Source organism: Caretta caretta, chromosome 4 (assembly GCF_965140235.1).
Source record: "Caretta caretta isolate rCarCar2 chromosome 4, rCarCar1.hap1, whole genome shotgun sequence".
Classification (NCBI taxonomy): domain Eukaryota; kingdom Metazoa; phylum Chordata; order Testudines; family Cheloniidae; genus Caretta; species Caretta caretta.
Window position 1 is genome coordinate 117,208,039 of NC_134209.1, and position 17,841 is coordinate 117,225,879.

The window sequence follows — 17,841 nt, forward strand, 5'->3', positions numbered from 1 at the left end:
AGCTTTTCTTCTACGGTGTAGGAATGCTGACGCTCGCCCTCTGCGATTATATTAGGCCTATGGTTAAAATTTTCTAATGTAATTACTATATAACTACTATAGATTATATATCTCTCTAGAGTGACAATGACTAAGCATGCGTGATACGTCTTTACCAATATCGGTAAAGACGTACAACACGTTTCCGCTCCGCACTTTGTCGATTTCTACGTCAGTGAGTTAGTGAACAAATCTGTAGAGCTACATAGCAAGTTCCTGCACCGCGTGTTAATGACTCTCGCGTGTTAAATAGATAGCACTGGCAAGCATGGTGCTACCACCCGTTAAGCGAATTCGCGCGTAAACGGGTCTGTACTGTATCATAGTACCACCATATAAAGACATGGTGTGCCCACACCATGAATACTGAGTCCAGTTCTGGTCGCATCTCAGAAGGGATATAGTGGAACTGGAAAAGGTTAAGAGAAAGGCAACAAAGACGATCAAGGGTATGGAATGGCTTCCATATGAGGAGAGACTAAAAAGATTAGGGCTGTTCAGATTAGAAAAAGAGATGACTAAGGGCGGGGGAGAAGCGGGATCTGATAGAGGTCTGCAAAATCACGAATAGTGTGGCGAAAGTAAATAGATAAATGTTATTGACCCTTTCAGACAGTACAAAAACCAGGGGTGACTTAATGAAATTAACAGGCAGCAGGCTTAATACAAACAAGTGAATGTACTTTTTCCATACACCTAACACCTGCAGAACTCATTGCCACCATATGTTGTGATGGCCACAAGTATAACTGGCAGGGACACAACCCATACCTCTGATCATCAGAAGCTGGGAGTGAAAGACAAGGGAGGAACACTCCATAACTGCCCTGTTCTGTACATTCCCCCTGAAGCTCTGGTACAGGCCACTGTCAAAGACAGGATACTGGGCAAATTGGACCATGGTTTGACCCAGTATGACAGCCTTTATGTTCTTATGAAAGTGGGAAGAGGCCCATGTGCAGCCTGAGCAGGGTTTAATCAGTGGGGAGGGGAAGCAGATGGTAGCCTTTCCTTTGTTCTCCCCCTCCATTCTCAAGAGAGAAATTAGAAGAATTGATGGTTTTGTTCTTTAATCTTGTTCCTACCCCTGAGAAGAGCTGGCTCTGATCTGACTGAGCTTGATGAGTGCCGCAAGAATAGTTACAGTGGTAGGGTGTCTGTCTCTGAGTCCCCACAAGCATTTTCCAGGGAGGCTGAATGTACTGCACTCTAAAGCAACTTTCCACAGCAGCAGGAGCTGCTTTTTCTCTTGACTCCCCCGGCTGCTCTGTGAGGGGAGGTATAATCAGGGAGCTGATTCTAAGCATTCCTGGTGTTTCTTGGCTTTCTGTTTCCTGATGGAGGATGTGTTTTCCTAATGGATAAGATCTGATGTTACAACTGTTCCTGCCTAGAAGACACACTTTAAGGTTGAGCGATAGTTCATGCTGGGGACGCCTCCAGACACTCGAGGGGCTTCTCCCAGCTACTTAAGATTCTTTCCTGGTACCACTGTCTCTCTTCAGGGCAAGGATCAAGCCTTCTGAGGCAAAGCCAGGACTGAGTCTTCTTGCTCCCTCCTTATACTGGAAGGAAGTTTTTGTCCAAGGCCTGGTAGAGGCAGGTCTTGCTCAGCTTAGTCGAAATTTGGCCCTAATCTTGTTCCCTTGTAGGGGACAGCCACACTAAACGCCTGCTAAGAGTGGTTCACCATATCAGATGAGATTGAGGGATCATGTCAGTGTGTCATTTGTGCTGCCTGATCAGCTGCAGACATCCTATGTAACAAGGCTCCTGTTAGGCCTCCAATGTCTGCTTTTTCACTCGTGATGCAGCAGCTTGCTAGGAATAATTTTCTCCACCTACTGGAGAACAGAATAACTGAAGACACTTACATGTGAGAGAATGACATAATCTACAGCTTTAATGTTCTGTTTCCATTTATTGACTGGGAGGAACTATAAAACTCAAGAGTCTAGTCTGATACAGAAGACTGGAGAAAGAAAAGAAAATTTAACAGAGTTAACAGGAAGAATAAAGTTTGGTACTTCCTATACCAATTTCTATTAAAAACAAAGACTGCTGAGACCAAAAATGTTCTTCCCAGATATTTTTGAAACAAACTTGATTACATTTCTCATTTAGCACAATCTGTTTAAATAACTCACTTGAAACTGGATTATTCTCTCCTGGGAAAGGCACAAGTACATTCTTTCAGTATCTTTAAGGTAGAATGCACATTTATGGAGCTGCGATACTGGATCATCTGCATCCAGTAACGCTGTCTGTTTATCCACTTTTCGAATGATCTGTTGGTAAAAAATACACAAAGAAATACAGTTAGAACCATGCAATCTATGTTTTATTTACATCAGAGATTATACATTTACGTCTGGCAATTTTACATCAATGGTACGGTAACAAGAGACATTTTAACACATACATTTGCAAGTTTAATTTTAAACATTTGATCAAAAACTCCCTGCAATTTCTAAAACAAGGACAGATATGAAGGCTTCTCTGCTTTTCAGAGTCCTAAGTGAGTTTGTGCTGCATGCATATATTTTAACTTTTTTGCTAGAAGAGAGGGAAAAAAGCATCAGAAACCAGCAAAATCTAATTTCTTTTGTTTGGTCTCCTGATACAGAAGAGCAGCTGGTCAAATATCAATACACAATTTTACAGAAGCAAATGCCTCCAGGATTGACAACTGATATAGCCAACTGCAGCATAAAAGGCCACTTATTGAATTTAAACCTTTCAAAATAGGGATTTATGGTCAAAGTATTAACACATCATTATCTATAGTTTTGCAAATGCAACACTATAATAGTGTATCTCTTGACAGCTGGTCATGATAAATATTAGTTAAGACATGACTGTACAGTACACCTTTAAAGGATGGCTGTTTCCTATATTTGACAATCCAGCATAAAAATACCTACTGTTGTAATTCTAAAAAGTTATAGTATTTGATTTTAAAATATAATTACTCCCTTACAGACGACGGAATCTGAAGCTTGGAATTTTAACTCAACTTCTAGAAAAAAAGTTTAGTACTTCATTTTATGCATCAGCAGCAGAAGCAGCAGCCATAGTGCTTGAAGATTTCTAAGCCACTAATCAGAAAGCCAACCATGTCCTCTGGGATTTCTAATGACGATAAATGGAATTATTAGCAACATTATTTTCAAGGTTTACATTTTTCTTCAGAAATTTTATGAAAAAAATTTAGTTTCTCGCCTAAAACCCTATAGCCAATATAATAAAATTAAAGGTGACCTGCAAACATACTTTATAAAAAGAATTGTAAGGGTGTGTGCTGAATGTTCCCAACTGCAAGGGTAAAAAGTAAAATGTCATGGTAAATGCAAATTTACTTCCCCTTCCCCATTAGAGGTCTCTGGAATTGCAGATGATGGCGCCTTTCCAACTGGTGGCTGGCCCAGCAATCACGCTAATCATGATGTCATATCGCAATATGGAACCTATTACGGTCAAAGAGAATCTTTCCCTGATTTTCATGTATACTGAATCAAACTAGAAACTGGGTAAATGATGGAATTTTTTATTGCTATAACAGCTTAACAAAGTGAGGTTTTATTATTTTATACCATTTCAGTAGATAAAACAAACAAAAGTTTTGCCCTCAGCAGACTATTTCCATTCTCCAACTGAATTTTGTTGTAGAGACAAATTCTCAACATATTCATGCTGGGATATTTTACAGAGCTGGAACTAAATCTGTCAGAGTTTTATTCTGTCACCATCATCATATTTGAGTAGATTACACATAAAAAAGACTGATAATAGTGAAGTGCCTAGTGGGCTAATGATCAATGGTTTTAGGAAACTTAAATAAAGGGAAGGTTTATAATCAGTTATGTACTAATGCCTCCCAGGCTGGCTATCTGTGGGCATTCAGTGCACCTATATCTATAATTAGCTTGTTAAAAAAAGCCCTAAACAGCCCTTTCTCAATCATTGAGGCAGAACTGATTACTATCATTTAAGCTTACAGAACCAAAACACAATTTTTCTTTTGCTCATAGGCACAAAGTAATGGTGATGTGCAATTTTTTAATATATGTATTCTTATTGTTATATATGGTTAAATAAGTTCAGTGCCAGTAATCATCTAAAATTACTTTGCATAGTATACTGATATAAGGTGGATAGAAAGCTGGCTAGATTGTCTGGCTCAATGGGTAGTGATCAACGGCTCCATGTCTAGTTGGCAGCCGGTATCAAGTGGAGTGCCCCAAGGGTCGGTCCTGGGGCCGGTTTTGTTCAATATCTTCATTAATGATCTGGAGGATGGTGTGGACTGCACCCTCAACAAGTTTGCAGATGACACTAAACTGGGAGGAGAAGTAGATACGCTGGAGGGTAGGGATAGGATACAGAGGGACCTAGACAAATTGGAGGATTGGGCCAAAAGAAATTTGATGAGGTTCAACAAGGACAATTGCAGAGTCCTGCACTTAGGACGGAAGAATCCCATGCACCGCTACAGACTAGGGACCGAATGGCTTGGCAGCAGTTCTGCAGAAAAGGACCTAGGGGTTACAGTGGACAAGAAGCTGGATCTGAGTCACCAGTGTGCCCTTGTTGCCAAGAAGGCCAATGGCATTTTGGGATGTATAAGTGGGGGCATTGCCAGCAGATCGAGGGACGTGATCGTTCCCCTCTATTCAACACTGGTGAGGCCTCATCTGGAGTACTGTGTCCAGTTTTGGGGCCCACACTACAAGAAGGATGTGGAAAAATTGGAAAGAGTCCAGCGGAGGGCAACAAAAATGATTAGGGGACTGCAACACATGACTTATGAGGAGAGGCTGAGGGAACTGGGGATGTTTAGTCTTCAGAAGAGAAGAATGAGGGGGGATTTGATAGCTGCTTTCAACTACCTGAAAGGGGGTTCCAAAGAGGATGGCTCTAGACTGTTCTCAGTGGTAGCAGATGACAGAACAAGGAGTAATGGTCTCAAGTTGCAGGGGGGAAGATTTAGGTTGGATATTAGGAAATACTTTTTCACTAGGAGGGTGGTGAAATACTGGAATGCGTTACCTAGGGAGGTGGTGGAATCTCCTTCCTTAGAAGTTTTTAAGGTCAGGCTTGACAAAGCCCTGGCTGGGATGATTTAATTGGGGATCGGTCCTGCTTTGAGCAGGAGATTGGACTAGATGACCTCCTGAGGTCCCTTCCAACCCTGATATTCTATGATTCCATGATATTCTACTTGCCTGTAACAGGGCACATAAATATACAGAGTGATTTTAGATCTGAATCTAGTAAAGCACATAAACCACTCAGCTTTAAGCACAAGAGAAGTGCCATTGGCTTGAATGAGACTACTCACATGCTTAAAGTTAATCACAAGCTCACTTGCTTTAATTCCCTGGCACCTTTGTTGTCATTGCTAAGCTAGATCTATCTTTTTGAAAAGCTCACAGGGTAACCTACATTTAGCATTTTGATTGATCTGTCTATCATGCCTTCTGTTTAGTTTATGCTTTTACACCTTATCCTTAACTAAGAGAATAATTCTACAGCAAAACAGAAATAAAGATAAAATATCATATTAAAATGAACATTTTTAAAATAAAACAATAGCAAAAAAGAGCTTTTAAAAGTCAAAGCCAATTTGGCATTTCTTCTAAAAATAAATATGTGCTAATCAGCACATGAACTTGCATCTAGGTACTCTAATTAGTATATTACAAATTAGCTATAGCATTGGAGAAGTTAAACTGTACCAGTCTTGGGAGTGCCATGCCAGTAACTGAACACACAAGTTTGACAGTCTGTCCATAATGAATGTAGCCATCTCGCACTGTGAATTCCTCTCCCTCAGATTCATCATCATCCACTGCATAAAGCAGACAAAGTTCTATGTTAAATGGTTTAACTAATTTCTCTCTTGATGTCAAGGGCATAAAATGTTACTATATTACACACAAATATATACACACACACAAAGACTGAATCTTTACTTTGAAAATTGATTAAAAGGGAATAAAACTGGGGGTTTGTATTCTGGGGGGTGTTTTTTGTTTGTTTGCTATTTTTACTTACAGAGATGAATGTAAAATGCTCCCCACTGTTGTGAACTGGCATGGAAATTACCTCCTTCTACGTGCAAGTATCTGGTGCTAACTGTTTGGGATCGAAGTCTATTAAATAGTGCCACTTTTGTTCCTGACGCAATACATACTGCAAGAAAAAATAAAGACTTACTTAATATTGTAAAAATGTTTTTAATAATGCAACACTAATAAAAACAACAAACAGATGCATAATAGACTGGTTCAGACAGTAATTCCCTCACCAATCTGTAATTACGTTTTGTAAATTGAACACATTTGTGACACCCTGGAAAACAGTCACAATTATAAAAGTCAATTGTTTATCTATAATTGCTGTTCTTTGAGGATACTATAAATTCTTGGTAGTTTGCCACTCTTGGACCAGTGCATCTGTCACTGTGGGAAGCCCCTTAGCTCATAGTTCTAAACCACTGGACTCAGAGGTTGCATTGCCCCACCCTACTGAAATACTTAGGCTATTCTGAGTGCCCAGCTCCTTTCAAGCATAAGGAAAATGATGATGACCAGTTAAAAAAAGGAAGAAAAAGAAAACTGTACAAAATTACAGAAACTTCAACTCTCTGATTTGCTCAGATCTCTCTCTCTTGAAAGTACAAAAGGTTCAGCGAGTCTGGCAGAGTATAATCCCTCACAAACCTGCTTACTGAATGCTTTAGATTTCTTTGAGGACAGAATCCACCTAAGTGCAATCTTTCTTCTACACCAGGAGTGGACAAACTTTTTGGCCCGAGGGCCATATCAGGGAATAGAAATTGTATGGCAGGCCATGAATGCTCACAAAATTGGGGTTGGGGTGCTCTGAGGTGGGGCCGAGGGGTTCGGAGGGCAGGAGGGAGATCAGGGCTGCGGCAGTGGTTCAGGAAGGGTGCAGTTTCTGGCTGGGGGTGCAGGCTCTGGGGTGGGGCTGGGGATGAGAGGTTTGGGGTGCAAGAGGCTGTTTCAGGCTGCGATGAAGGGGTTTGGAGAGTGGGAGGGGGATCAGGGCTGGGGCAGGGGGTTGGGGCCTGGGGAGAGGCTCAGGGTGTGCAGGCTCCGACTGGCACTTACCTCAAGCAGCTCCTGGAAGCAGTGGCATTGGAGTGCACTGGAACTGGAGCTGGGCCATGCCGCAGCTTCCAGGAGCTGCGTGGTGAGGCCCCGACCCTCCACCCCAGCAGGAGCAGGGCTGAGCCATGTGGTGCGGCCCCCAACCCAGCACCCCAGCCAGAGTGGGCCTGAGCCACATGGTGCAGTTCGTGGACTGGCTTAAAACGGCTCGGCCCACAGGCCATAGCTTGCCCACCCCTGTTCTATGTGGTATTTGCCTTCAAAGAAAGCTCAATACAAGCCACCAGAATTGCAAGACTGGCTATAAGAACATAAGTCAACAATGCATAATGTTGGCCCACTGGTGAGACTCACACAGCAACAAGACTATTTCTAGTTGCACGTGCGGCTCCGGACCATGGGTCCCAACTCAACAGTGTGATGGGCACCAGAACAACACAGCTGATCTAGATGAATGTTTTGTTAGAGTGAGTGCAGGTTGAACTATAGGACCTTGACCCAAGACCGATGTTAACCCTGGCTCTTGGGGCTGAAGTCTTTGGATATGTCTACACTGCAATTAGACACCTGCAGTTGTCCCGTGCCTGCTGGCTTGGGCTTGGGCTCTAGGGATGTTTAATTGCAGGGTAGGCCCACCTTGCAGGGTCCTAGAGCCTGGGCTCCCACCCAAGCCCAAACATCTGCCTCACAATTAAACAGCCCCTTAGCCCAACCCCCACAAGCCCAAGGCAAATGGCATGGGCCAGCTGCAGGTTTTTAATTGCAAGGTAGACATACCCGTTAAGGCTTCCTAGCCCAGTTTCACAACAGAACTGTTGGAAAGGATCAGGAGGGCTTTAAGGTAAACATTCTGGTACCTCACGGCTTGTGATGGTCGCTGGAGGCATAAATCACAGCCCTTCCAAGGCACAAAACAGTAGCTGTGACTCCCCATTAGTGGAGCAATCAAATTGCATTTCAGAGCATGTTTGAGCAAAAAAGGGAAGGGAAAAAAGAAAAACACAGTGCAACCTCATGTGTTGACTTATGTGCTGAGAAATGGTTATCATCGTGACTTCCAGTCATTTTGGTTGTTGTAGACCCATTTGTGTTGTTGGGAGCAGTGGGCACCTTCCATCTGCGTGCTCCTTTCCACAACGCTCTGACAGAGTTTCTACGATTTCTCCCTTTCCCCTTACTTCTCTTCATTTCTTTTCCTTCCTTTCCCTTTTCTGTATATTTTGTTCTTTTCTCCTCCCCTCTCTCATTCCTTTTTTTTGTTCTTCTGTATGTTTTTTGCACTTTTCCTCTCATCCAGCACCCTCTTTTGTTTTCCTTTCTGGCAGCACAATTAACCTTCTCCATATTCCCCCACTTATCAGAAAAGTGAATGCTTTTAGAATTGAAGGATGTCCACCGGTGCATCTAAGGCTAAGATGAGTTCCACATGAGCAGAGAAGAGACACTTAGGCTGGCAGACAACTGCCTTCATCTGCAGATCTCTACTTATGAACTGCTCCTCCAACTACATTCGGCCACAAAGACAGGCAAGAGGGAAGGTAGGGAGTTTTCAAGAAGTCATCTGCTACTTTAACTGCACATTTGCAAGTTGTGTGGGGGACTGGGGTCTTTCAGCTTTCCCCACTTACACCGATTCCCTCTCCTGAGCCTTGCACCCCAATAAACTAGTCTGGAAATCCCAATGCAGGATTCTGAGATTGGAGAAGATTAGACGACAATATTTGAATACGAGAGAATCTGACGGATCAAGAAAAAGGGAATACACAGTGTCTGATATGCATCAATTGTGGACAAGGAAAACTCTGAGGGGAAAAAAGCAAGGGAGATTATAGCTTGGAGTGCTTCAGTTATGCATCAGTACCCAAGAATTCTAGAGCTACAAAACAAAAAACAGGCGTTCCAGAATGAGCAAGAAAATTGGGTTTAAAGTCTAGAGAATCAACAACATGAAGAGTCCCAAACGCCAATAAAAGTCAATACCTTGAAGATAATCACACAAAATACATTTATAAATAAAATTGACATCAATGAGAGGAAAGATAGTGAGAGACTGAGAGCGATGCAGAGAAGTGCAGAGTTGATTGGGGTGATATGGAGCTAATCACTAATGTTCCTAAAGCAGGTTTCAGAGGAACAGCCGTGTTAGTCTGTATTCGCAAAAAGAAAAGGAGTACTTGTGGCACCTTAGAGACTAACCAATTTATTTGAGCATGAGCTTTCGTGAGCTACAGCTCACTTCATCAGATGTTTACCGTGGAAACTGCAGCAGACTTTATATACACACAGAGAATATGAAACAATACCTCCTCCCACCCCACTGTCCTGCTGGTAATAGCTTATCTAAAGTGATCAACAGGTGGGCCATTTCCAGCACAAATCCAGGTTTTCTCACCCTCCACCCCCCCACACAAATTCACTCTCCTGCTGGTGCTAGCCCATCCAAAGTGACAACTCTTTACATAATCAAGTCGGGCTATTTCCTGCATAGATCCAGGTTTTCTCACATCCCCCCCCCCACCCCCATACACACACAAACTCACTCTCCTGCTGGTAATAGCTCATCTAAACTGATCACTCTCCAGGTTTAAATCCAAGTTAAACCAGAACATCTGGGGGGGGGGGGGGGGTAGGAAAAAACAAGAGGAAACAGGCTACCTTGCATAATGACTTAGCCACTCCCAGTCTCTATTTAAGCCTAAATTAATAGTATCCAATTTGCAAATGAATTCCAATTCAGCAGTTTCTCGCTGGAGTCTGGATTTGAAGTTTTTTTGTTTTAAGATAGCGACTTTCATGTCTGTGATTGCGTGACCAGAGAGATTGAAGTGTTCTCCGACTGGTTTATGAATGTTATAATTCTTGACATCTGATTTGTGTCCATTTATTCTTTTACGTAGAGACTGTCCCGTTTGACCAATGTACATGGCAGAGGGGCATTGCTGGCACATGATGGCATATATCACATTGGTGGATGTGCAGGTGAACGAGCCTCTGATAGTGTGGCTGATGTTATTAGGCCCTGTGATGGTGTCCCCTGAATAGATATGTGGGCACAATTGGCAACGGGCTTTGTTGCAAGGATAAGTTCCTGGGTTAGTGGTTCTGTTGTGTGGTATGTGGTTGTTGGTGAGTATTTGCTTCAGGTTGCGGGGCTGTCTGTAGGCAAGGACTGGCCTGTCTCCCAAGACTTGTGAGAGTGTTGGGTCATCCTTTAGGATAGGTTGTAGATCCTTAATAATGCGTTGGAGGGGTTTTAGTTGGGGGCTGAAGGTGACCGCTAGTGGCGTTCTGTTATTTTCTTTGTTAGGCCTGTCCTGTAGTAGGTAACTTCTGGGAACTCTTCTGGCTCTATCAATCTGTTTCTTTACTTCTGCAGGTGGGTATTGTAGTTGTAAGAAAGCTTGACAGAGATCTTGTAGGTGTTTGTCTCTGTCTGAGGGGTTGGAGCAAATGCGGTTGTATCGCAGAGCTTGGCTGTAGACGATGGATCGTGTGGTGTGGTCAGGGTGAAAGCTGCCTGCATGCCTCCAGCTTTCACCCTGACCACACCACACGATCCATCGTCTACAGCCAAGCTCTGCGATACAACCGCATTTGCTCCAACCCCTCAGACAGAGACAAACACCTACAAGATCTCTGTCAAGCTTTCTTACAACTACAATACCCACCTGCAGAAGTAAAGAAACAGATTGATAGAGCCAGAAGAGTTCCCAGAAGTTACCTACTACAGGACAGGCCTAACAAAGAAAATAACAGAACGCCACTAGCCGTCACCTTCAGCCCCCAACTAAAACCCCTCCAACGCATTATTAAGGATCTACAACCTATCCTAAAGGATGACCCAACACTCTCACAAGTCTTGGGAGACAGGCCAGTCCTTGCCTACAGACAGCCCCGCAACCTGAAGCAAATACTCACCAACAACCACATACCACACAACAGAACCACTAACCCAGGAACTTATCCTTGCAACAAAGCCCGTTGCCAATTGTGCCCACATATCTATTCAGGGGACACCATCACAGGGCCTAATAACATCAGCCACACTATCAGAGGCTCGTTCACCTGCACATCCACCAATGTGATATATGCCATCATGTGCCAGCAATGCCCCTCTGCCATGTACATTGGTCAAACGGGACAGTCTCTACGTAAAAGAATAAATGGACACAAATCAGATGTCAAGAATTATAACATTCATAAACCAGTCGGAGAACACTTCAATCTCTCTGGTCACGCAATCACAGACATGAAGGTCGCTATCTTAAAACAAAAAAACTTCAAATCCAGACTCCAGCGAGAAACTGCTGAATTGGAATTCATTTGCAAATTGGATACTATTAATTTAGGCTTAAATAGAGACTGGGAGTGGCTAAGTCATTATGCAAGGTAGCCTGTTTCCTCTTGTTTTTTCCTACCCCCCCCCCCCAGATGTTCTGGTTTAACTTGGATTTAAACCTGGAGAGTGATCAGTTTAGATGAGCTATTACCAGCAGGAGAGTGAGTTTGTGTGTGTATGGGGGTGGGGGGGATGTGAGAAAACCTTGATCTATGCAGGAAATAGCCCGACTTGATTATGTAAAGAGTTGTCACTTTGGATGGGCTAGCACCAGCAGGAGAGTGAATTTGTGTGGGGGGGTGGAGGGTGAGAAAACCTGGATTTGTGCTGGAAATGGCCCACCTGTTGATCACTTTAGATAAGCTATTACCAGCAGGACAGTGGGGTGGGAGGAGGTATTGTTTCATATTCTCTGTGTGTATATAAAGTCTGCTGCAGTTTCCACGGTAAACATCTGATGAAGTGAGCTGTAGCTCACGAAAGCTCATGCTCAAATAAATTGGTTAGTCTCTAAGGTGCCACAAGTACTCCTTTTCTTTTTGTTCCTAAAGCAACGTCTTTGCTGTTGACTACTGGAGGTAGCTTAAGTACCTCAGCAGGAAGGGTCCTGACCTGCTCGAATCAACAACTTAGAACTTTGAGATAAGGAAGTTCTTGACAAGCCTGTGTATAGGTATTCAGATCCATGATTGGAAATCTGCTGAAGGACTTTTTTTAAGACTATTAATCTATATTGCGAATGCTAGCCATATTCAATTCATTTACAGCACAGCCAGGTAAATAAAGGGGAATATTGTAAAATACATCAGTGTGCAGAGGTCTTAAATACATTACAGTAAATCTGGAAAATTCCACTGTATTTATTTTTAGTTCCAATCAAGCCTCAAACATACAAGAAGAAAGTCATGTGAGGTCAAACATATCACCACATAAAGTAAAGACCTGCACACTAAATACTTACAGTCTGCATTTTTCAGTGATTGCTTCTTTTTAGAAGGTTTGGAGATGACTTTGATCCGTTTACTGAGGAACACACCGATGTCGTCACTATTGCCATAGAACATTTTTACTGATAACATGAAGTGCTTTCTCTTGTCTGAGTCAGAGATGTATAATGTTTTGGCTGTGCAATAGTTCTGTAGATTAGAATAAACTACTGTTTCTTTTTCAGATAAACTTTTAGTTCAAGATAGCAGAAACACTTACCACACTAAATAATCAGAAAATATGACATGGGCGGAATTCATCTTTAAAAACGCCTACCCAAATGTTTTTCTTTACCACATTCCCTGAAATCACAAAATCCTGCTCCAATTATTTAAAGCGTACATCATGAAGAGCACTGTAAAATAGACATTTACAGCATCAGTGAAGGAACTACATTGCAAATACAAGGTAACTGAAATAGTGCTTGCAACACCTACAAACAACATAAACCTATGCACAGTCAGTTTTATTCTAGCTATCTTAGTTCATTGATGGCACAAGAAAACATCCCATAGTAATTTGCATTATTGTAAAACATCTCTCTTCATTTAGCAAAATACTATATCAATTCTTTTAAAAGTATTTTTATTCCCTCCTTTTAAATATTTGTTATACCTGCTTAGAAACTTAATAATTTCATTCTCTTTACCAATTGACAAACCTTCCCCACCCTAATGTCTTATGGGCCACAATAACTAGTTAGTGATCAGAAAATAAACACAACATGAAAGCATTTGCTGAAAGAGACAGTAGTGGTTAGAATGTCCCATGCTGTAATCTGCAGGAGTAATTATCATACGGGCTCTACCTTTCCTTCCAAATTCAGCTGTTGCATTTCTTGGTCGCTGTTTCCTATTCCAATGAAAGCACATGGTTGTGACTCTTGTTCAGAGCAACCATCCCGTTCCATTTGTTCTTTTTTTTTCTTCCATCCACTGCCCATAAGGTACACACATGGTGGGGGGCAAAAAAACCTGAAGATGAACAATTTACAGATTACATACAGCTTTTATAAAAATCTTTGCACACAAGCGACAAAATTGAGTCTTGTCCCGGCAATACAAAACATTCCTAGCCAAATTAGCATTTGATATTTGAACAAAAGCCCTCCATCACAGCATAAAGGGGGAGACAGATTAAAGATATGGCATCTTGCAACTGTACAGAGCAAAATCAGGAGCTTTATACTCTTGGAAGGGAGATATTCAGAGCTTTTAAATAGAGCCCTGGTAAGTATTGGGTCTTAAAATGACACTGAGTGGGTATTTGTAGGTTACACACACACGCACACACACATATACATATATACACACACACACAATTGCAACCCCTCAATTACGGTCGGGCTGAGAGTTTCACTTTAAGCCAGGATGCAAATTCTGTTTTGCATAAAAAGTATATTGTATCTTCCTCCAAATTTACAGCATATAATCTATGACTAAACTGAATTTTGAGGATTTTCTCAAATGAATCTATTAATTAGTTTATGAATTAAAACTAAACAAACGTGATTCCTTTATGCAATTTATTCTGGCAACTCTCATCTTTGCGTGTGTAGCTTCCTGGGAATGGCGAACCGCGGCCACCAGGAGCTGCGGTGGGGCCGTGTCTGCAGACAGTGAAAGTCAGCAAAATGTCTCGCAGACCGCACTCAGATTACCCTGATGGGCTGCATTTTGGCCGCAGGTTGCCCACTACTACTCTAAGGACCGTAAAGTTGGTGTAGAGATATTAAGAGCTTTGATTGACAGATAAAATAATAAAAACATAAGCCTTTCAGAAAAACCACTCTAAAATATTCACTTAGTATTTATTGTTATATTTACATCCTTTCATCAATGACAAATGAAGACAAGACTTGTTTTCTGACAATGTGGATAAAACTCTGATTTTCTTTAAAAATATTTTTAAATCAGATTTTTTAAAATCTAAATTAAATACTTTCTTTTTTAAAATAAACCTCTGTAAAATTAAATTTGAAATTATGACAAAACTATGGTAAGGACAAAACTTACTATATTCTATTAAAATAATTTAAATAAATACAAATAATATGCTGCCCCAGTGAGCCCTCAAATTGTAATGACTTAAAAGAGTATTGCTTTCTAAATTATCTACAGAAAAAGGGGGAAAGCATCTTTAACTTTTGAGGTCAATTCAAGCTTTGAAAATATGTTACAATGTCATGTACTGTATTACGTATCTATATTATTTTCAGTCTTTACAACTGAGCAAATGCGGGTGTTTACATATTGCCAAATGCAAGTACTTTCAGTGTATGTTGTACAGAAAAGCTTTTGCCAAAGGACACTAGGAGGCGATAAAGACCACCAGAAAACAAGTTAAAACCCATTTTAAGAACAAACTGGCTGCAACACTTCAACTTTCTTTTAAACTAAAACTTACAATAAGGGCATCAAAAATACTGAATTATATTGCAAAACAAAATCATATACAGACTCGTGGCTTACTAAGTTTTAAAAAACTGATTTCAAACTGCCAAATCAAAGAGAGAGAGAGACAAGGTGGGTGAAGTAATATCTTTTACTGGACCAACTTTTGTTGGTGAAAGAGAGAAGTTTTTGAGCTTTACAGAGCTATTCTCAGGTGCGAGCTCTGTGAAGCTCAAAAGCGTGTCACAAAAAGAAGTTGGTCCAACAAACGGCAATACCTATTACCTGACCCACCTTGTCTCTCTCATTTCGTGGGACCAACAAGGCTACAACACTGCAAACAAGTAAAAGAGGAACAGTCATAATTATTAGACCTGCTTGATTGGTTCCCTTATTGGTCTAGCCTTAAGGGTTAATCTCTCTTACTCTACCTCCAGATGGAGGCAAGTATTGGTTTTTCAATTTCTAACTTTATACAGAGAATCCTAGTATCTCCTGTAAAGAAGAGTTCAATTATATTGTGTAAAATACAGTATAGCTTCAGAGTTATGAACACCTCGGGAATAGAGGTTGTTCGTAACTCTGAACAAAACGTTATGGTTGTTCTTGCAAAAGTTTACAACTGAACATTGACTTAATACAGCTTTGAAACTTTACTATGTAGAAGAAAAACGCTGCTTTCCCTCTATTTTTTTAGTAGTTTATGTTTAACAAAGCACTGTACTGTATTTGGGGTTGTTGGATTTTTAGGTCTCTGCTGCTGCCTGATTGCATACTTCCAGTTCCAAATGAGGTGTGTGGTTGACTGGTCCGTTTGTAACTCTGGTGTTCGTAACTTTGAGGTTCTATTGTATGTACAGTAACGTGTGCATGTACAGCACTGATGCAGTTATTTCTCATTTAACATGGGACAAAAGAAGCCCCCATCTTTGATTAGTTTAAAATAACTTGGAGAAAAAGGATTTGGAAGAAATGGGTTAAGATAATAAATGAGAATATCTAAGTTTTGGTCATGGGCTGATTTTCAACTACATATGAAGAGAGGAAAGAGAAAAAAAATTCCTTCAACTATTTTTAGTTTGAAACAATTTCCAGAGCTCAGAATTAGAAACAGAGTGGGACTAGGTGCTATGGAACAAAGAAAACTGCTTTCCCTTTCATCTTCAATTTATAGGGACTTCTAACTTCTAGTCCTCTACATTAACCACAAGACCATAAGCTTCTTCTTGAGTGGGAGGTGGAAGTTCCCAAAGAAGTAATCTGACCAACAAAAAAAAGAAAATGATTAAAAACCTATTGCCTCTGATTCTCCAAACCTTTGCCAGAACCCTGACTACAAGAGGTACTAGTAAAAAGGCATACAGGAGTCCCCTTATCCATTGGATAGATAAGGTATTCCCTTGTTAATTTTTTTCTGCCATGCCATGAGCAGAAGATTGGTAGCTTCTTTTTCAAGTAAGGGATGGAGAAATTTACCTCCACTGTTCCTCTGTGAAGTAGGTAGGCCACTACTTGCTCCAGAGACCACTTGTGAAGATCTGTCATGGATCAGCTCTTTCTGTTATGTTCTTCTTCCCTGCTAAATATATGGTGATCAGAAGTGTCTTCTGGGTAAAAACTCATTCCCACATCTGCCAAGCTTTGCGACGTAAGATGCAAAATTTGGTCCCTTCCTGCTTCTTGATGTAAAGCACAGTGACCCTATTGTATGTCTGAACCAGGGCCACCTTTTGGCATATCAGGTCTCTGAAGGTACTTCATGTATTCAGAACCACTCATCTGCTGTACATAAAATGTTCTGTTGTTGCTCCTATAGACAGACTAAATTCCTTGAGTGGGGTGGGGGGCACTTTCTTTGTATGTTCCTCATGTCATGTTGGACGAATCTGTGGTCACTACAATTTGAATGGCTGGAGTTTGAACTAAAACCCTAATTGAAGCTCATCTTTGGGACTGGCATTTAGCCAGAAAAGCCCAGAGGCTGTCCATCATCCAGAAGAGATGTGAGTCCCCCTATAATGCTTGCTTCCACTGTGATCTCAAGATCCACTGAGTTGGTCTCATGAGAAGAAAAGCCAAGGTACTCCTAATTCAGTTGAGGCCACCAAAACTCAAATGCATTCATAGTATGGCCCATGCTATCATCCATCTGATCTGACAAATCCTCTCCATCAGATTGGTCATGTGTTGAATCCTGTTCTGCAGCAGGAAGACCAAGCAGATACATGTCTAGCATAGCTCACATGTACTCCAAATGTCTGCTGGGGAAAAGTAGAGACTTTGAATCCTACTGACTCCAAAACCCTCGTGATGACATGGAAAAGTGAACAGACTGCTCTTTTGACTCCCTCCATAGTGGTGTTCTTGACCAGCCAATTCCCCAAGTAAGGGTACATGTGCACTCCCAGCCCCTCTAGGTATGGCACCACTAAAGCCATGAATTTGGGAAAACATGGTGCTTCAGTGGTGAAACTACCCTAACTAGGCTTACCAGGGAACAATGGGTTTAGGCCAACGCTACTGAGTCCTGGCACTCAGCACTCTTGTTCAACTCTGGCTTCTGCTTCAAGGATTTACCTTTTGAAACACTCTGGCCTAGCCCTGTGCTGGTCTCAAAGTAGTCTTCATAGGTTCCCTTGATGTGGGGTTGGAGAAATACACCACCGTTCGAGGTGACATTTGCATGACAATATTTCCCCTTGTACCTGGTGGTCGACTTGGAGACAGTCAAGGCAGAAGATATGTTTGTCAATTACCCACATTGTTCTGAGCATGAAACCACTCAGCAGTCTTCTTTCCTTCTTAGGGGCTGAAGAAACTGACAACATCCACTGAAGAATACAATGCAACAAGAAAAAAAAAAAACATGAAAAATAATTAGGTGCCAGAGTGCTAAAAATAGGCATCGGAGCCACGTGGCAAGCCTTGAACAAGGCAAAGCACTCAA

At 41.5% G+C, this 17,841-nt stretch overlaps 1 protein-coding gene across 5 annotated transcripts in view; it reads right to left on the reverse strand.

Annotated features, from left to right (window-relative positions):
- RBPJ (recombination signal binding protein for immunoglobulin kappa J region) overlaps positions 1-17,841 on the reverse strand; it is a 99,261-nt gene that overhangs the window by 13,091 nt on the left and 68,329 nt on the right. For all 5 annotated transcript variants that reach the window (XM_048848677.2, XM_075127989.1, XM_048848679.2 and 2 more), the window contains exons 4-8: positions 13,310-13,475; positions 12,476-12,650; positions 6,097-6,234; positions 5,778-5,890; positions 2,187-2,327 (exon numbers count right to left, since the gene is read on the reverse strand). In XM_048848677.2, coding sequence (XP_048704634.1) covers positions 2,187-2,327; positions 5,778-5,890; positions 6,097-6,234; positions 12,476-12,650; positions 13,310-13,475 — 733 coding nt within the window. The remainder of the gene's footprint in view (positions 1-2,186; positions 2,328-5,777; positions 5,891-6,096; positions 6,235-12,475; positions 12,651-13,309; positions 13,476-17,841) is intronic.